The 19,980-nt window shown below is 61.4% G+C and overlaps 1 protein-coding gene across 3 annotated transcripts; it reads right to left on the bottom strand.

The window, feature by feature from the left end:
- TOLLIP (toll interacting protein) lies at window positions 1-19,390 on the bottom strand. 3 transcript variants are annotated; one of them, XM_081241233.1, is made up of 7 exons: window positions 19,234-19,390; window positions 15,656-15,758; window positions 10,240-10,389; window positions 6,493-6,675; window positions 5,624-5,776; window positions 4,877-4,967; window positions 1-2,065 (listed from the first exon to the last, which is right to left on the bottom strand). In XM_081241233.1, exons 4-7 carry the CDS (start codon window positions 6,649-6,651, stop codon window positions 1,854-1,856), a joined length of 615 nt encoding a protein of 204 aa, XP_081097359.1. In that variant the 5' UTR covers window positions 6,652-6,675; window positions 10,240-10,389; window positions 15,656-15,758; window positions 19,234-19,390; the 3' UTR covers window positions 1-1,853. The 3 variants fall into 3 exon arrangements, with proteins under 3 accessions (XP_081097359.1, XP_081097360.1, XP_081097358.1); XM_081241234.1 differs by lacking the exon at window positions 15,656-15,758 and adding an exon at window positions 13,350-13,560 and having other exon boundaries at window positions 19,234-19,333; XM_081241232.1 differs by lacking the exon at window positions 15,656-15,758.
- Between the last annotated feature and the right edge of the window lie 590 nt (window positions 19,391-19,980).

Raw genomic sequence — 19,980 nt, 5'->3', positions numbered from 1 at the left:
TTCTCTATTTTACACAGACCATTTATTAAATTAGAAGGCTGAAAAGTAAAAACGTATCTTACAATCAAGGAGGAATCTGGACCCTGGACCCCAACAGAATGATCAGAAACGCCAAGCTCTGAGGACCGTTTCTGCCAACACCCGGCAGGGCGCCTGAAACGGGAGGGAGGGCAGGCCTGCTGGAAACGCCTCTCTCCTCACCAGCACAGAGCAGCAGCCAGTTGCACGGTGCCCCGGCCCCGGGCCCAGCAGCCACGGGCGCCCGAGCCAGACAGCCCCCCCCCACCCGGGGCCGCCTGGATGGCGAGCGCGGACAGGAAGGCGAAGCTGAGGCAGGAAGAGCGTCTGCCTGAACAAAGGCCTCACAAGGCACGACCTTCCTCTGACCTAGTAAAGCAGCAGCAGCCATGAAAAAGGACCGTGAGAGCTGGCAGGTCTGGAGCCGCCCTGAAGCTAAGACTCCCATGAACGGAGGCCCAGGCGGGGCGGCTGGGGCAGCGTGGGGTCACCTGGGGCTGGGGGCCCGGCCTGTGTGGAGCTGTGCTGAGTGTGGTCAGGTCACCGCCCAACAGTCGAGGGCTGCAGCCGAGGAACCATCGCTCTCAAGCATCTGAGAAGAGCCTGCGGCCAAGGCACAAGTGGTCCGAACCCACCAACCAACGCAGGTCTCCCCGACCCGCGGCCACCAGGCACGCCCGGGGGAGACAGAAAGCGGCACCACACTTAACCTACATGGAGGGAAGGACTGGAGCCTGAGTCCTCCTACCTTCCTCGGGCTGACCTTCCATGGGTGTCCACATAGCTGGGATCCACCTCTGTGTCCAAAGGTGGGCAACGACTCCAAAGACAGAGCGATGACCGCGGCGGACCACGGACCGCAGTGACCACAGCACAGTGCGTCACTTCGGAGACACCAGTCAGATTTCTGATCTCCACAGGGCATCCCCCAGCCTGTCCCCGTCCTCTCTGTCTGCGGCCGGAGCCAGGGCCAGGGCGCCATCCCCACGGCAGGGCGCCTCCTGCCTCTTGGGAAGACCTGCCCGCACTGACGGTCACCAGGCTGCCTCTCTGTCACCCAAACTGATCCACAGGGCTGGGCCCGACCTAGTTTCCCTGAATTAACATCGGTAGGAAGCCAGGAGTTCCTAAATGCCCTTTAATAAGCAAATACAAAGACTGGATCTGCTTCTTACAGCCCCAGTTTTAGTTCTGTTGCCAGAGGGCGTCCCGGGGAGGAGCGGCGACCCTTCGGGACAGCATCACACAGAGGCAGGCGAGACAGGAGAGACGCAGGGCCCTGGGCTCAGGCCAGGGCTCCCGACACCACGCCCAGACCCGGCTGCTCTGCACTCAGGCTGAGCTCCGCAGCCGAGGCTGGACGGTGGTAAGCAGCCCACGAACACCACCAAGGGGAGGAGATAAGTTTTCAGCTGAAACTTCTAGGGGACCCCAAACCCGCGGTCAGTGGGTTCTGTGTGCCTTGCGTTAATGGGCCTACCCGATCAGGTCGCGTCACCGCAGGCCACCAATCAAACCAGAGAAGGCTCGGCACGAAGGCCCTGGTGGGGGCAGCTGTTCCCAGGAGAGCCTCCCGGGATGGCGGGAAGGCGGGCGCGCACACGGGACACGGCCCTCCGACCAATGCGGGAGAGGCCCCCACCCGCCCCGACCACGTCGAGAACGGCTGCAGGAACCGAAAACCACATGCATCCTGAACAAGGGTGTGGACTGGGCTACACAGACGTCCGAGGAAGGGGCTACGCAGGGCGCGTTCACGGGGATCTGCTGGGGACGGTGCTCCTGGGAGCTGGGCGGGCAGGCAGGCAGGCAGGCGGGCTGGCGGCGGGGCACATCTAGGACTCCTCGCCCATCTGCAGCAGGGAGTTGATGGCCGCATCCTTGCTGCCCCGCTGGGCCTCCAGCACAGAGCGGATCACCTCCCGGTCCATGTTGGGGAACATGTCCTGGATGGCCTTCAGGTCCTCCTCGCTGCAGCGGGGCTGGGCGCTCACGGCTGGGGGCAGGGCCACGGGCACCATGCCGGGGCTGCACACAGCGGGCATCCCTGCGAGCAGGAGACGGGGTTCAGGTAAAGCAGCACCCCCGACGCGCGGGTGGTAGCGCCCCGGGGGGTGGCCCCCCAGGTCTTGTCTCCCAACGTGACCTCAGAAACTGGCCAGACGCTTGTGAGAAACCAGGGGCGAGCAGCCCCCCGCCACTTGGTCGCCGGCATCTCACATGAGCCCACTTCACAGCGGGGGTGGCAGGGGCAAAAACAAGCCTAAGAACGTGTGCATTTACACCACAGGGGTCAATTCTCATCCATCAAAGGCCACAAAACAGTCCCCTCCACCTGAGAACGAAACAGCAAACACAGTCTACGCTCCTTTGCCCTAACACCTGAGACTTTCACGCCGTTTCCTCTGTCATACGTTCCAGAACAGACTTTCCCAGCTTGGCACTCACATCACAATCAGACACTGATGAGGAAAGAAAACTCGCCCAGCGCGTGCCCAGCCCGTGCCCAGCCTTCCCCGTGGCAGCAGACAACCCACGAGGCAAGGCGCTCACGAGCACTGCCGCACCGGGGTCTGTGTGCTTGAGCAGAAGCCGTGGGGCCCCGGGCTGGCCCCGGATGCCCAGCCCCGCCAGCTACACGTGGGGCTCCTGGTATCACTCCCTCACACCAGCCACGTCCCCTCACTCCCTTGTTAGACACAGGTGACAACTGAGAACCTCACGGCATCTCAACTGCTGGAAGGTTCAGTCCGAGCACCTGGTGCCACCGGACCCCAAGTCAAAGCTTTGACTCCTTGTCCTGAGATGGTCTCGTGGGGGAACCCAGACAAACGTAAGGAAGGAGAGTGTTAACAGAGACTTCACGCCTAACAGAGTACAGAGCCTAGTCAAACACCTCTCTGAAAAGTAGAAAGGGATTTAAAATCATTAGTTCTGGGACTTCCCTGGTGGCGCAGTGGTTAAGAATCCGCCTGCCAATGCAGGGGACCCGGGTTCGAGCCCTGGTCCGGGAAGATCCCACATGCTGCAGAGCAACGAAGTCCGTGTGCCACAACTACTGAGCCTGCGCTCTAGAGCCCGCGAACCACAACTACTGAAGCCTGCACACAGCAACAAAGACCCAACTCAGCCATAAATTAATTTAAAAAAAAAAAAAAAAAAAGAATCCGCTTGCCAATGCAGGAGATGCGGATTCAGGCCCTGGTCGAGAACTAAGATCCCACATGCCGCGGGGCAGCTAAGCCTGTGCACCACAACTACTGAGCCCGGGGGCCACAACTACTGAAGCCCGTGCACCTAGAGCCCATGCTCCACAACAACAGAAGCCACCGCAATGAGAAGACCGCGCACCACAACCAAGAGTAGCCCCCACTCGCTGCAACTAGAGAAGGCCCGCGTGCAGCAACGCAGACCCAATGCAGCCAAAAATAAATAAATAAATTTTAAAAATAAAATAAAATAAAACCATTAGTTCTTATAAACTCAAAAGCACCAACAATCTGCCCAATCAGGATAGGAGCGCTGGACTGAGAAGTTTAGGACATGATTTCCTTTCCTGTCTGAAGTCAGAAGATCTTAAAGGCAGCTCAACGCTGTCCAAACCAAAACTGGCAGAAGGGCCGACAAGTGTTGAGACGAGGTGGCATCAGCTGCAGGTGTGCGACCGAGGCTGCGCTGGACACATACGGCCGCCTCCAGGGACGGAGGGGACGGGACGTGCTCCCAAGGCAGCAGCAGAGCCCAGCCCTTCCGAGTCCCTCCTCGGCCAGCCGGGCCGAGCACGTGCCCACACCCGCTGCCCACCGGCCTTTAGTCCTGGCCGTCCTGAGAGGCGAGAGGTCGCTTGGGTCCCAGGTGGGCACTCAAACCCGGTGAGGCCAGGGCCCCCAGGTCGTTCCATGAGCCCAGGAAGGTGCTCGCCCACTGCCTTTCAGAAACGGGGAGGAGGGAAAGGGAACCCGGGACTGGGGATGGTTGACAGCTTCACTCCGCGAGCCCCCGCCATCCGCCCTTGCCTGGTTCGCATCCAGGCCACACTCCCACTGCCTGCATTTCTGACACTTCTGGGAACAGTCGAGACAAACTTTAGGAGACACCCTGGCTCTCCTTAGGCCCCTTCCACCCGGAGGGTCTTGGGTTTTAACGTGGGAGGCGGGCGGTCCTAGGGCAGTTAACTCGGGGCCTCACAGTCTTCACCTCGCTCTGCACGGAGTTCAGAGGATTTCGGGGACGTGGCCACCACCGTGCACAAGGCATCCTCGGCGTCACTTGGTCTCTCCGGTGCCCCGAGCCTCCTGCTGCCCATGCACCGCCCGGTTTTATGGTGGCTCACGCGGGGGGGCGAGCTGAGCCCAGGACCCGTCACGGCCCAGGGTGGGAGCCGATCACAGGCTGACATGAAGGCTCAAAAATCCAAAGGCGGAAGAGCCACAGTCCAACTTGACTTTGCTGTGCTGTGCGAACCACTCATTCAGAAAAGTTACCACCGTGTAAGGTAAGTACCTCATAAAGGTAAAAAGACGGGAGAGCAACAGTAACGCTGGAGCCCGGGGTCTATCCACCCAACAGGAAGTGATCTCGTGCTGCGGTGATTCAAAATGCTTAGAAATCACATTTCAACATCTCCATAAATTTCAACTCACCTTCTTCGTGCCGACAGAGAAAAAACAAACCTATTTCCTACACGTGCATGTAACATTCCAACATAACAGCGGACCCCTGGTTTTGGGAGGCTCTCCTCTCCGGGCATCCCTTGAAGACCAGGTCCAGCCTCTAGCCCACACCCCGAGTCCCCACATGCCTCCCCCCTGCTCGAACACCCAAGGGCACGCGCCCGGGGAGGAGGAGCAGCACACACCTGTGATGGGCACGTAGCCGACGCCCTGCTGGTACACAGTGGGCATCAGGACCACGGGCTGAGGTGGCATCATCATGGCAGCCGGCAGCGACTGAAACACACCAAAGACAATCAGGGGGTCAGAGAAGAACACAGCACACATCCGAACCTCATCACGCCCAGCCTCGCCAAAATCGTCCTGGGAGGGACAGCACAGGGCCTGGAGCCCAGTCACTGGGCCCAGGATCGAGGCGGGTCCAGCCAGGCCCTGCACCCCATCCAGCATCATCAAGTCCCTGCCCACACCGACACCCCAAAGGCTCCCCTGCTGGAGGACTCGGGTAGAAGGTGTCATCAGACCTGCTGAACCACGGCTGAGACGTGACCAACAGAGAACCCCGCTCAAGAAAGGAAACCTAAGCTTAAATTCCAGGGTCAAACAGCCTCTCTCTGTTTATAATTCTTTAGTTACTAAAGTACAACGATGGCTTTCCATCTACGTAGAAACGTCTGTTACAGAGGCACGATGGCACGTTCACGAGTAAACTCACTGATGTTGGGACCTGCTGTGAATCAGTCCAGCACTAGAAAGGGGGTGAGACAAGGTGCCAGAGGCGGCGGCTGTGAGGCTGGGCAGTCGGTCCCACCCGGGGTCCCTGCACCCCCTCCCGGCGTCCACATGCCAGAAACACCTGGGAGTAAGGGCGGGGATGCCAGTAAGCCCGGGAACGGCACCCCAGTGGCCACGGGCCCGCCGGCCGGCCTCACCGTGTAGGACAGGACCAGGTTGATCATGCCCTCCTTGTCGTCGCCCTGCCGCCCGCTCAGGCTGTACCATTCATCCACGACCTTGCCCTGCCTCAGCGCCTCGGGGATTGTCACGTGCGTCCAGGCAATGCGGTCGTCCATGGAGAAGGCTCGCTGGGGGGCGACGGGAGATGGCGGTGACCCCAGGGCTGCCCGGGAGGCCGCCCCATTCCCCCAGCCCTCCCGGCAGGGTGTGCATGGCCCGGGGCCGCCCCGCTCTCTCCACCTCCTGTGGGTGCAGGGGGAGGGAGGCTCCACCGGGCGCCTGCAGACGTGCGCTCCCCCACGAACCACACGCTCCCCTCCTCCCCTCCACCCCAGGGCCCCAGAGGCAATGGGGCCGGGTGTGAGGGAGGACCCAGGAGGAAGGGAGGAAGGCAGAACCCTGGGGACTGTGGCCACTTCCCAGCCCCGCTGCCCACCCCAACCCCCCCAGCCCCGTCAGCCGACCACAGGTGAGGGGGCAGCCGACCCGGCCTCAGGAGCGGTGGGACACACCCAGACAGGCCCTCGGAGGGCCAGGCTGAGTTAGAGCCCAGGGCACCCGATGGCCCAGGGACACTCGGGAGGCTCCTGCCACTCACGCCACCCAGCCACGGGCCCTGACCACATCACACCCAAGCTGCGTACAGATAGCTGCTGCCTGACCTGCCTGGTCGGGTGACGCCCACACGCTGGACACAGGGTGGTGACGTGTCTGAATGCAAGTTCTAAAGACTCTGCAGGGGAAACGTGCTTTTCACTATGCTGGGGACACCAGGACGCCTGTCACAAAGCCACAAGAAACCTGAAGTTCTGGAGCGGCTGAGTGGCCCCCGCGCGGCCCCCACCTCGTCAAAGATCTCCAAGTAGAAGGAGTCCACGCCTGGGGGCACCGTGCACTGGATGACCTTATTCCAGCGCGGGTTCTTGGCGCCATTGTGGGCTGTGGGCGTCTCGTACACTGCATAGCCCAGGCGCAGTCGGCAGTATGGATCCATGCGGGTCATGCCGTAGTTCTTTGCCAACTTGGCCTGAAATAAAGCCAACGTATGAGAGGGGCAGCGGCTGTCACAGTGGAAGCCGCAGCTCAGCTAAGTGGGCCGCCCCTTCCACTCACGGCTTCCAGAGTTTTCTGGGTGCCGACGCACCAGAACACGGCTGTAACTGAACCGTCAGCCCTCCGTATCTGTGGATTTAAGCAACCACAGATCGAAAATATTAGGAAAAAAACATTCCAGAAAGTTCCAAAAAGCAAAACTTGAATTGGCCACACCAGCAACGATTTTTATAGCTTTACACTGTATTACAATTGCATGCACACAGCATCTACTGTGTGTTAGGTGTTACAAGTAATCAAATGTTGACTCTCAGTACACGGGAGGATGTATGTAGGGTACGTGCAAAACTGCACCGTTTTATATAAGGGACTTGAGCATCCTTGGATTGTGGTATCTGTGGGGTCCCAGAACCAATCCCCGGGACGACCATGCTCTGGGACCCAGGAGGGAGGAGAAAGTCCAGGCTGGGTCCAGTGTTTCTGCGATAAGGCACCCGGCGCCGTGCCTGACACTCAGGACACACCGGCTGCTGCTAGGCAGGGGCTGGATCCCCACCCAGAGGAGGAGGGTGAAAGGGGCAGGCCGTCCCGGGACAGAGCCAAGAGCCACCGAGAAGAGAAGCAGGGGGACGGGGGCCACCCCGGAGAAGCAGGGCCCAGCCAAGGCCTTCCCTGCACCCTCGGACAGTGACCGTGCTGGCTCCCCAGCCTCCCCTCCCGCGCAGGAGCCTCTCGGCAGTGACCATCCCTGCCCAGTGCTGCGTTGGGGCCAGGGGTGCAGGCGACTCATCCTGGGCATCCCAGCGGAGCCCACCCACATCTCACATAGGTCATAGGCCCACCTCAAGCCAGACGGGCTGCTCGGGATGGCCGGGATGCGTTTGTAGGAGGAAAGGTGAACACCGATGAACTCATCAGGCTGTCGGTCAGGAAGTACTGACTCAAGTGGATTATGGGCTTAAATGTAAAACCTCAAACTATAAAACTTGCACAAGAAAAACCAGAAGAAGTCTTTGTCATCTTTTAGGCAAGGTCAGCAAAAGCATGACCCAGGAAGGACAGCTGGCGGCCCCCTGAGGACTGTGAGGAGGAAGACAGACCAGCCCCGTCTGCGGCATCAAGTCTGATCACAAACCCGTGTCCAGTATGTAAAGGACTCACAAACCTCAGCAATGAGAACACAGCACGATTAAAAAACAGGCAAAAGACCTGAAGAAGAAAGCTCAACGCCAATAAGCACGTGAGAAGATGCGCCCCGCCACTGGTCAACAGAGACACGCAAACCAGAAGCCCATGAGGCCACAGGAGCTGCTGGACGGGCTCAGACCCAGCCCGGCCGGGCCAAGCCGCCCACCCCCAGAGCGCAGGAGCCCTGCAGGCAGCTGCGAGAAGCCGCGGTGCGGCTGTGCAGGGACCAGCCTGGCAGCTTCTCCAAAGCAGACTCCACCCAGCTCGGGAGTTGGGAGTCCACTCCGAAATGGGAACTCAACGCTCACACAGAAGCCTGCGCTTCACAGAGGCTCGGGGCTGGGACCCCCATCCCTGCTGGGCAATAGACAGACTCTGGGAAGTGCCCCGGGGGCTGAGTTTGGTCAGCACTGCAGTCAAGGGCAGGCCCACCGACAGGCAGAGGGAACTATCTGTGTTGCTGGGGAAGCTCTCTTCATTACAGGGGTGGACAGGCTGGTCAGAGGTCATTGAAACACAGGCTAATTCAAATCAGTGCATTTTAACATACGTAAACCATATTCAGTAAGGTCAATTTTTTAAAAAAACAGCAAAAAATTCCCCAAAGCCCTGCTGCCTGCACTGACACCCTCTCTCTTCTCCCCTCTGGAAGGCTCCGCACAAGCCCCTCTTCTGTCTGCGAGCCTCCTTGCCCCCGCATCCCCCACTCTCATGCTGACTTCCCCAGAGCTCTGGCCGGGGCTGCCCATGACCGCACGTCCCAGAGCCACACCCCTCCATGCAGGACCAGCCTGAGCCCCTCAGGACGCCTGCCTTGTATCACTGCTGGACCTCTCCCCTGAAGTCCACAGCCTCCCAGCCTTGGCCCCCCACCTTTAAAACATCCTCGACTTAACGTGTCCGACACGGAACCGCGAGTTTCCTTCCCGGCCTGTTCCTCCTGTAATTTCCCCCATTTTGGCTGAGGCTCCTCCATCCCCTGGGTGCTGGCAACAGGCCTTGGGGTCACACACCCTCCCGCCCCTATGTGGGTGCTCCCCGAAGTCGGCTGGTTCTCCCCCAGGAGCACCAAGCGCAGGGCCTTCCAGCCTCGCCCACATCTTCCCGACACAGACCCCAAGGGAGCCCTGAACTCCAGCTCAGGACAGGGTGCCCACTCAGAGCCGAGCCCCAAGGCCGCAGGACCCCCAGCTGGCAGCACCAGGAGGGCCTGGCCCTGAAGCAGCCCCGGCACAGGGCGGCAATTCCTGTTCAAGCTGTACTTTCCACGATAACTGGGCCGCTCCACACCTGCCCTCGGAGCTCGCCATCGGTGCACCGTACTCCATCCCTCGGGGCGACGCAGGCTTTTACTGCCATCCTGCCCCTGCCCTCCTCACCCGCTGACTTCCTGCTGCTCCTATGACTGCAAGACCGAACATGGATCACACGGGTAATGTCTTCCCGAAAGCGCCTGGGAGAGGGCCTCAGCCCTCACATGCTGTTGTCTTCACTGTGAGTTCACTAGAGCAGTTCTCAGGACGGCAGATTTTCCCCCCAAAACTCCTAGAAGCTGCCCTGGTATTTTCTGGAAAACATGTAGCAGCAAAGTCTGAAACGGGCTTGATTTTCAATAGCTTCAAGGCAGCTGTTTTGTCTCTGTCTAGCCGCTAAGGCTTTTCCACCTGAATAATCTGATGCTCGTGGTCTGAGCAAGGCCAGCTGCCCGTGAGTGCGGGAGGCGCCTTCCTTCACCTGGACCCCGACTGGCCCCAAGGCCACGCTCTGCTCACAGCTGCTGCCCTCTGCAGAGGCCCGTCTGCCACCGTGCTCTCCTCCCGCACCCCCGGCACCACGGAGGGGACACGGAGGCCTGGCCTGCCCCCTTCCAAGTGGCTCCCCTGAGACATCAACTGGGCTGCGCTGCAGGCACACGAGTGTCTGAGGAAGGTCACCCCGAAGCTTACTGGGCACAACGACCCACCAGGCACGGCCCTGGTGTCTGCTGCGGACAAATGGACGGATGGACAGACGTCTCTGCCTCCCGCGCCCTCACGCAGCCCGTCAGAGCAACGTGGCAACGCCCTTTCCATCCTGACAGCACATCTGGTTCTCCAGGGGGCCGGGATGACCCGGCAGCAGCTGCGCTGCCCCTTCCCCAGCACCGGCGGGGGGGACCCCTTCTCTAACTCTTCCTGGCAAAACCCGGGGGATCGTCAGTATCTTCTCGTCCATCGTTCTCCACCAGGTATGTTTCCGGAAAAACGGGATCAGAGGAAGCCCCACCCGTCCACGTGGAAACATGTTATGACAGCGAAGGCCCGGCCCCGCCCGCTCCGGCCCCCTCCCCCCCGCAGGCGGCCACACCCACCTGCACCACGGTGATGCTGAGGCGGCCCACAGTGCCCAGTGCCCCTCCGTACTGCAGCTGCTGCGCAGCCTGTGCGTCCAGCTGGATCTGCTGCTGCTGCTGCGTGGGCGTGATGCGCAGGAAGTCCTGAGGCAGCTCTCCGATGTACACCTGCGGAGAGCACGGCGGTCAGAGCTGGGCGCCACCCCCCCACAGGACGAGGGTCCGCGTGGCAGGATCCCCACCCTGCGGGCCCCTCGCAGGGCCTGCGCTCTCAGGAGCAGGACGCTCAGCAAACGGGGGGCTCTGAGGAGGCCCGAGTGCATCTCCGCCCTGTAAGCAGGCCTCGCGTCCTCACTGGGCCTGGGGACCTCACACGCTCTGGTCCGCGTGTCCATGATCCTTTCCCCAGGACCAGGACCGCCGCAAGCAAGGCCTGTCCACCGTGAGCGCTGTTCACGGGGTGAAACCTGAAGCTTGGATGCCCAGTGACTTGGAAAGGCCTCTGTGCTGATACCCTTCAAACGTCTCCATGAGAAACAGCTCACATGCAAAAACGCCCCAGAGACCAAGAACCCAACAGATTAACCACCAGAAGCCCGGAGACCTGGCCCTGGACAGGTGAAGTGATGGGGAGGCGCCGGCTCCCAGGGACACACCTGAGTGTGGAGCCCGGTAGAGCCTGGGGGCTCCAAGAGTGACGACTCCCAAGAAAACCGCAGGAGACCACGCGCGCAGAGATGGCCCGCAGCCAGACGGCCTGACCCCCCGGTGTTCAGAGCCCTGGACAGCTGCACCGCTGCTCGCTCCCGGGCGGGGGGGTGCGGGCCTGGAGGGGCCACAGTGCGAGCAGAGCCCAGGTGAATGGGAGGGAGCAGCCACAGGACCCACAACAGAGGTCTGGCTGCTGGGGGGGAAACCGGAGCCACAGGCCCCCTCAGCCGCCCAGGGGACGTCGCAGACCCCAGCCGGGAGCCCTGAAGAACTGGGCGGTTTCAGGGAACACGGAAAGAAAGACCCCAGCGTGTCACAGTGAGTTCTGGCAACTGCGCTTATAGCGGCCGCCAGGGACCACTTGACGTCCTGACGCCGCATGACATGGAGGTCTCTCCTGCACGGACCAGACGGCACCAGGCAGGGGCCCAGACAGCACCGCACCCGCCCAGCTCACAGCACCCCTGGGAGAGCACCTCCCCCAGCGAGCGCCCCCAGCACCTTTCCTATCGAAGGTCCCTGGCAGAGTCTGGGCCTGGAGATCATGCGCTCCCACCGAGGCTGATGGAAGCACACACAAGGGCGCTCGCCGGCTCCCAGCAGCCCGCACGCCGACTGCACCCGGAGGCCTAGCGCTCCCGCTGCTTCTCTCTAAAAGCAAGTCGTGCCCACTGCCCCCCCACCGCCCCGCCAGACCCTCTGTCTGGGAGCCAGCTCTGCGTCTCACACCTCCGCTGCATCAAGGACCCAGCCCAGGGCAGGGGAGGGTGCCCCCGGAGGCTGCCCCCCAGAGGCCCCGGCACTGCCAGGAGAGGAGCGCGGTGCCTTCCACCCGCCCCCCCCCACAGGGCATCGCAGGCCGCGTTTCCTGGACGTGAAGTGCAGCTGAGTGGGTTCCAGGACGGGCCCTCGAAGGAAGGCGGGTGGTGACACCCCGCGGGCCACAGCCCTCAGGAGGGCTGAGATGCCGGGGACACGCCAATCGTCAATTCCTGCCAGCGCCAAGGCCAGGCCCCCGTGACCCCCCAGACGCACCCCATCCAGAGCTCCTCGGGCCCCTTGCCGTTTGCCCACAGCCCCGCTTGCCCGGTGCTCATCTTACAGAAATGACTCTCCCAGGGGTCGCTGGTGCACAGACCACACCCCCGCCTGCTGGTCTGAGGAGTGACTGCCCACCTCGGCGCCAAGGACCCCACAGGGAGCAGGCCGCGTGGGGACATACAGTGGCGAGAGTGACAGGTCAGGAAAGGCGTCTCCGTTCCTTCACTGATCCCGTCTGTCTCCTAGAGGTTATGAAACTAGAAAGAAATGAAACTCCTAGGGGTTATGTTCCCTCTTTATTGTACTCGTCTTGGTTTTGGGGTTCAGCACAGTCCACGCAGGGGCCAGGTGGGGACAGCGGGCCACGCTGAGGCCTCAAGGGAGGGGGACACAGCACAACAAACCAATCCCACGTGGTCAGAGCCTGTGAGGGGCGGGGGAGGGGGGACCACAGCCCAGGGAGGAGGAGCCAACACTGAACCCGGAGCCTCCAGGTCTGCAGGGCCACCCGCTGAAGGCACCTTGGGGACACCTGCCCTAGGCCCGCCCGCCAGAGACAACAGCAGGGTTGAGGCCCAGGGTGATGGGGCTCAGCACCCGGGGCAGCTGATAGCTGCCCCACCAGCCAATAGGCCCCATTGCACAGCAGCCTCAGAGGCCTGCGGCAAGCAGCAGGCTGCACGCTCATCCCAGCGCATCCCACCCCGACAGAGAGGCCCCAGGACATGCCCGCTGAAGCCTAAGAGACACCTGCCAGTCACGGGACGGGTCACTGACATTCTTCCATCAATTCAGCATCTTCCCAAAGAAAGTTACGAGGAAAACTCCAACTGCCAGCCGACACCTGCAGCCACGGGGATGGGTCTCCGCACGAGTCACCGCCCCCCACATACACACACAGCCTGCTCCTTCCTCACGTCTCCAGCACCTCCTGCCGATGACCTGGTTTCAAGAAACGGGAAAAGAGGAAAAAGCCCAGAAGCAACAGGGAGGGAAGGGTGGCACCACCAGCGCCGTGGGGGGCTCCCCAGAGGGTGCCACTTCGTCCCTCCCCCCTCGTCCCCTCCCCCCACAATCCTCTTCCAGGTTTCACTGTAAAAACCTCTGTGTCAGCTCTCCTCCCTTATTCCTATCCCTCAGGCCTCCCCCAACTTTCTAAATGACCCAAAGCTGGGTAGGCCATTCAAGACAAAACGTCTGGCTGTCCCAGCCCTGCCGGACACAGTGTACACCAGCTCCGGACGAGGGGACCGAGACACGGCGTTAACTGAGCACGAGGACGCCGGAGGGTCAGCGAAAGAGACAACGCCACTGGCCCAAATGAGGACCAGACCACAATGCTGACAGGACAGCCAGCGGCTTCCACAGGGCCTCACCCAGGGATTCCGAAGCCTCTCACACCAGCCCGGGGTCCGGGTGCGAGCAAGATGGATCACCCTGTCCACATCTGAGTAAGATGAAACAGCCAGTAATGGGCCAAGGGGCGCCGGGGCCGAGCATCGCACTGCAAGTCTTTCAACTTCACCGTATGTGCGGATTTTCACGCCAAATGCTGGGGGGAAATCACTGCTCCCGTGGTGCTCGTAGCTTAACAAAAGAAGACAAATAACTGCTGAAAGTCGCAGCGCTGTAAATAAACACAGGGTGAGCACCCCGGGGCAGGTGAGCAGCCGGTGAGGTAAGACGGTGTAGACGGCTGAGGCAGCTTCGGGAGAAGATGCCACCTCAGCAGAGGCCTGAATGGCATGAAGGCGTCGGGCATGCAGAGCCCGGGAGGGCCCTGTGCACAGGCCTGGCCAGGAGCCTGCCAGGCAGCTTGAGGCAGGGAGGTGGCAGGAGCAGAGGAAGCGAGGGAGAGCAGGAGGGTGCAGCGGCGGACAGGAGTGTTGCACCAAGGCCACTGATGGGCTCTGACTCAGAGATGAGGAAGGGAGCAGGTGAGGTGCCGGGGCAGGTGAGCAGCTGGGGCAGGTGAGGTGCTGCGCGCATGCACATCTGGCTCTGCCTGGCGCCCGGCCCCAGCGTGTGACAGTGGGGGTTGGGGGTGGCGTGGGGGCGGGCGGGACCACTCGAAGGGGTGCGGTTGGTGTGAGTGAAGCAGAGGCTGAGAAGGAATCCGATTCTGGACCTGCTTGGGAGGCAGAACCACAGGAGCGGCTGAGTGGGCAGGAGACCCAAGGCCGCCCAAGGGGACGGGGAAGCCAGAGAGGGTCCCAGGGAAGGAAAGGGCGGGTCCGTGTGCCATGTTCTTGGGAGACAGGGAGCCGCTCAGGATGGTAAGCCTGGGGATGAGTGGGGTGGGCGCTGACACCCCCCAAGACCCCCGAGGGAGCAAGATGCACAGAAAGGAGGAGGAGCCGTGGAAGGAAACCCGTGTGAAGAACGCGACCCTGGGCAGGGAGAGGCCATCGCACCTGTGCCCACTGCCGCGGCCGTGCCCACCATGAACCCGCCAGACAAGCCGCTGCGGGGCCCCCGCCCGAGCACCCCCCCAACTCGGTCCCCCCGCCCCTCGCAAAGCACAGGCGGCTCCCCGCCCTGCAGGACCTTCTCACTGTCGGCTGAGGCAGCTGCCCCTCCTGGGCCCCCAGCCCCGCACCGCCATCCTCCCACCCAGCTCCTGTCCAGCTGGTGGAGAAGCAGAATCACCAGAGGGAGGTGGGCGGAACAGGAGGAACGCAGGCAGGACTGCACGCGGGGAGCCCGAGGAGTCGGCCAGGTGTCTGGGAAACAACAAGTAACGCAGGGGCCGGGCAGTCCCCAGGCCGTGTACACGGGAGGGCACGGGCACAGAGCTGCTGGCCACAATGCCCAGACGGATGCCACAGACACCGACAGACAGCAGAGCGGGGGAACGGGAAGAGGGGCTGGGGGTGCTCTCCGATGCGGGAAGAGGCACAGGGCTGGAGCACAGGCGAATCTGCCACCAGCAGCTCAATGGCAGATGCCACACAGGGACGTTCACGTCCCAAGAGAAGGAGACTGTGAGCCCAGAATCCCAGACAGCAAACACACCTTTCAGGAACTAGAGGAAGCAGCACATGTCTCAGTGCCTGTGAGCAAGCGCCAGCTTATCAAGGTAACAATGCCCCTGGGAGGATGGGCAGAGGCCACCCGAGGCAGCAACCCATGAGGAGGAGGGCGGTTACGAGGGTTAACCTTGCAGCGTGAAGTCCATACATTAACATTTCCAGGGTGACCCCAAGAGAACAGAATGACAACATGTGTTTTCCAAACAAGCAGAAATCAAAAAATGGAACTTAAAAAACTATATTTAATCAATCCAAAAGAAGGCAAGGAGAGAAAAAGAAACAAAAACAGACAAATAAAAGCACAAAAGAAAGTGTTAGGAACAAAAAGTGTGTGCATATAACTATACACATAAAACTATCTAACACGTTCCAGCTAAAAAACAAAGAAGACAAACTTCAGATTTGACTTTTTAACACTCCAGCTCCATGTTGCTGACAACAGACCAACCTGACACACATGGTCAGAAAGATGTGGTCCAACGATGAAAACCCCATCAGGCAAGCACTCCCTAAAAGAAAGCTGGCGTTGCCACGTGGCATCAGACCAAACAAGAAAGGCCTGTGCATGGCCAGAGGGGTCACCACACGCAAAAAGGTCCAACTCACAGGAAGACAGGGCCATCCTAAACCAGGATGTGCTCCTAACTCACCCTGAGAATCCAGAGCAGCGCTCACGGGGACACGGGCGATGGTCCAGACTCCAACAGTGCGGGTCCACAACTGTACCCGAAAAAGAGAAGGTCAAGCGCAGGCCTAAAAAGAAAAACAACTCCTTCCTCTGATCATTGGAAATGAAAGAGAAAGAACTAAGCAGCTGTCTCGCCTTTCCCATACAGACTGTATTTAAGGACAACCAGACAGCCTTCATCTATACAAACAGGTCCAGCTAATAAATGCAGAACAAGTGACAAAATTCAAACATCAGGGGCTTCCCTGGTGGCGCAGTGGTTAAGAATCCACCTGCCAATGCAGGGGACACAGGTTCGAGCCCTGGTCCGGGAAGATCCCATATGCCGCGGAGCAACTAAGCCCGCGCGCCACAACTACTGAGCCTGGGCTCTAGAGCCCGCGAGCCACAACTACAGAGCCTGCGTGCCACAACTAATGAAGCCCGCACGCCTAGAGCCCATGCTCCACAACAGGAGAAGCCACCGCAATGAGAAGCCCACACACCACAACGAAGAGTAGCCCCCACTTGCCACAACTTGAGAAAGCCCGCTCGCGGCAACAAAGACCCAACGCAGCCGGAAAAAAAAAAAAAATTCAACTATCACCCTCTGCCATCCCCAGTGAAGTCAATTATCATTTGTGCAAGGCTGATGAGGACCTGGACATCCCCGCCCACCCAGGCATCACCAGACCGCTCACCCTCAGGCCTGACGAGGGAAAAGGTGTGATAGGAAGGAAGGGCCACACTGATCAACCAGCATCTCCAAAAGCAGGACAAGTGGTCCCTACTGGCCCCCTTTGGCCTGGACTCGATGGGACATACCACACATCTTAGCCTGTGACCAAGCCTTGGCCGCCGTCCCGTCGAGCTGGCCGGAAGCACTGTGGGCAACAGCAGCGGGTCCCGCAAACCTCCCCTGACCCGAGTTCTACCTCAGAAGGCAGGGGCCCCCACACAGGTACTCCTGTGGGTGTCCATCGGGTACTTCTTAATAGTTCGTGGACCAGACAAAATCACGGGATGGAGAGGGGCTGTCAGAACAGAAACACCAGCACTGCTGAAAGTGGGCGGACGGCACAGGGCTGGGCATCCCTCAGTGGCCATTCAGGGAAAGACTGACCCGCAGGCGCAAACACCACGTCCCCTGGAATTTAAGTAAATTCCTAGCCCCTCAGGCTCCCCTTCTCAGGGACAAAGGGAACCTCCCCAGACCCGTGGGACCCCCCCTGCTGCTCCACATGCCCGAGGACTCTGCCTGTCCCTCCTTCACCACGAGCGGGAAGAGACGGTCAGACTTCAGAGTCAGCCCAAGCGAGCGTGAATCCAGGCCCTGGGAGCCCTGCTGAGTGACCCTGGGCCGAGGCTGAACCCCGTCCTGTGTGGGTAGGGCTGGGGCCCCCCGGCCGAGGGCGGACACTCGGGAGAGCCGCCCAGCCAGGACCCGGCATGGGGAGCACCTGCCGGATGCCCCAGCGGGACTCGCAGCTTCTGCCACAAACCACGCCGTCCCGCGGGGCCTCCACCGCACCACACACGCGACAGCACGTGGGAGCTCCTTCAACGCCAAGTCTGTACACCTGGCAAAGGAAGAGGTCTCCACCAGACCCCGAAAACCATTAAAGGAAGGGCTCTCCAAGCCTGATAACTGGCAAAAAAGCCTTTACGAGTACAGTTAACCCAGAGAGGGTGGGCCAGCGGGGAGATGTGTAAACGAGGGGATGTGTACCAGGCAAAAACATTAGGGGGGAAAAGAAAAACCAGTAGACAGTACACTGTAGCAACCAGATCAAACTCAAGGCCAGATGTACCTACACTGGCCAGCCCCCGCCCTCTGGCACAGACACCCCTGCTCAGGACCCTTCCTGGCCTTGAAGCAGCAGCCCGCCATCTCCCAGATCCTGTCCCACTCTGCTTTCCATGCTCTCCCCTCCCACCACCCCACAGCTCCTGCTCCCCCATCAGGTCTCCAGTCAGAGACCCTTGCCCCAAGACCCTTACTCACCCCGACCCCGGCCCAGGCCCAGGCAGGCCACCGTTCACCCCAACTAGAATTCAGACCTCGAGGTCTGAGAGTGGATGCTCTGTGAGACCCTGATGGCAGGCGTCACCATACGGTGCCACCCAAGATACCGAGAGCACCCACGCCAGCTGAGCAAGCCGCACAGGCTCCAGGGCGCCCAAGACCCCTGAGCCCCCAGCAGCTCTGGCCCAGACCGAACCTTACTGCATGAGCACAGGTCATGGAGGGCAGCCCTCAAACACCTGCTGGTCTACGCATGGGGCCCACGACACACGGACAGAAGGCCCACGACCACTCGACAAGAGAACACGCCGGGAAGCACCGCACAGGGCCAGACAGCCGGGTCATCGAGACCCCGACAGCACAGGCCCCAAGTCCGGACACCGTCCACCGCCCCGGCCCTGTCACAGCACATGGCCAACGTCCCCCTTGGTGAGAGGAGGGGCCCACCTTCACCAAGCGCTCCCTTCGCCTGGCCCCGAGCCGGCTGTGTGTGTTTGCCTGTGGTTCCCGACAAGGGATCTGAGTTCCCAGCAGGCTGAGGACACGTGACAGGCCAGGACCGGGGCCGGGCCGCTTGCCCATTACGCCACCGCTCCCCTCCCGGGGGAGACACTAATTTGCTCCTTGTGCTGCTCTGATGAACCACTTGCATAGAAATGAGAAAGTGCTGACGGCCACTCGGCCTGCTGTAACTCGCTGTACGCAGTGACGGTGAAGACGTGGAAACGCTGAGAATCCGAGCCTAGAAATACTCGACTGACTCTGGGGCGTTTCCACACCCAGGTCGGCTAGGAACTCCCATCAGGTCCCATTCAAACGCTCAGAACGAGCATCTGTGTCCAGGGGGCTTCTAACAAGACCTGGTCTTCCTCAAACTCGGAAAAACGTTCTGTGGATTCCTCTCCAGTCGGGAGAAACACAAACAAGACTTGTCAACCCCGCCTCGAGGGCGAGGAGCCCCGGCAGCCGGGGGCTCACCCTCAGCAGCGGCATTCTGAGAGAAGGCACATCAAAGTGTCCACAGAACCTCGTCCCGACTCAGAAGGACCCAGATGTCCGTCTACTGTACGTTTCAAGCCGCTGTGATAAAAACCTCACACTACTCTTGAAGACGCGCCCCAACCCAGTCTGAACGCCCGGCTGGAGGCGAGTCCCCAGGAGCCGGCCCGCGCCCGTCTGGACTCGCTCGCCCGCAGTGACACCATAAGCTGAGCTAGAAGACAGGACGCGAGGGCTGGGCGGAAGGGCACTCCCAGCTCGCGGCTCCCAACCCCTCATTTGTCACTTAAGAAACCGAGGAACACAGCCAGGCCTGGGAGCCTCCACCATCCAAGAGCCTGTCCAGGGTTCAGGGTGCTTCTCTGGGTGCCTCCTCCTTCTGAGGACCCACTGGGTGCGGGGCCTCCCCCAACCCGGGGACCCACCCGGTGCGGGGCCGCCCCCGTCCCGGGACTCCCTTCCGCTTGCCCGGAGCCCGGCGTCGGGCCCTCCCCTGTGCCCGGAGGCCGCGGAGCCCGCCCCCAGCCGGAGCCTACCGGCCCGCGCTGCGTGCTGACGGTGGTCGCCATGGTCTGGCCGGCCTCAGGCCTCGCCCTCCGAGAGGTGACGCGCCGCCGACGCTCCGCGCGGAACCGCGATCTATATACTACCCCGCAAGGCCGCCGCCGCCACAGTCAGCTGACGGCCGGCCCCGCCCCCGCACTGCCAACTGCGCAGGCGTAACACCGCCCCGCCCGTTCCGGCGCGGGCGCCTGCGCAGTCGCTCCCCGCCCCTCGGCCCCGTGAAATGGCTCCCGAGCCGGCAGTGTGCGCATGCGCGCCGGTCTGTTGCGGGGCGGGCCGTGGGGCCGGGCCGCGGACTGTAGGTGCTGGTGCTTCCGGTTGGCCCCGCGACCGGAGTGGTTCTGTGGCCCCGCCGCGCCTCGCCGAGTGACCGGAGTGACTCGGTGCGGCGGCCGCCCTCCGTGTGTGTCCGCGGTGAGGCCGCGCGCTGACCACTCCGCCCCTTGCTCCCCGCCGGCCCCTCAGCAGGGCCTGCCCCGAGGCTGCTGGCCGAGCTTCCTCTAGAGACCACGGAGCTTTGCTGTTGTCCGTCCGAGGAGGAGGTGGAGAGGCTTGGCTTCCCCTAGGCCTGGTGTTCTGCTATTGACACAAGCAGTTTCCCAGGCACCACGATCAGACAGGGCTGCTGATCACTCCAGTCACGGGTGGACCTCCTCCGCCACCCGAGCTGGGACACTGCTGCCGCTTCCCAGTACAGCTTCACCTTCTAGATGGGAGTT

This window comes from Mesoplodon bidens, assembly GCF_964165515.1.
Source record: "Mesoplodon bidens genome assembly, chromosome: 7".
Lineage (NCBI taxonomy): Eukaryota > Metazoa > Chordata > Mammalia > Artiodactyla > Ziphiidae > Mesoplodon > Mesoplodon bidens.
Note: the sequence above shows the minus strand (reverse complement) of the source record. Positions and strands in the feature narration are given on the sequence as shown.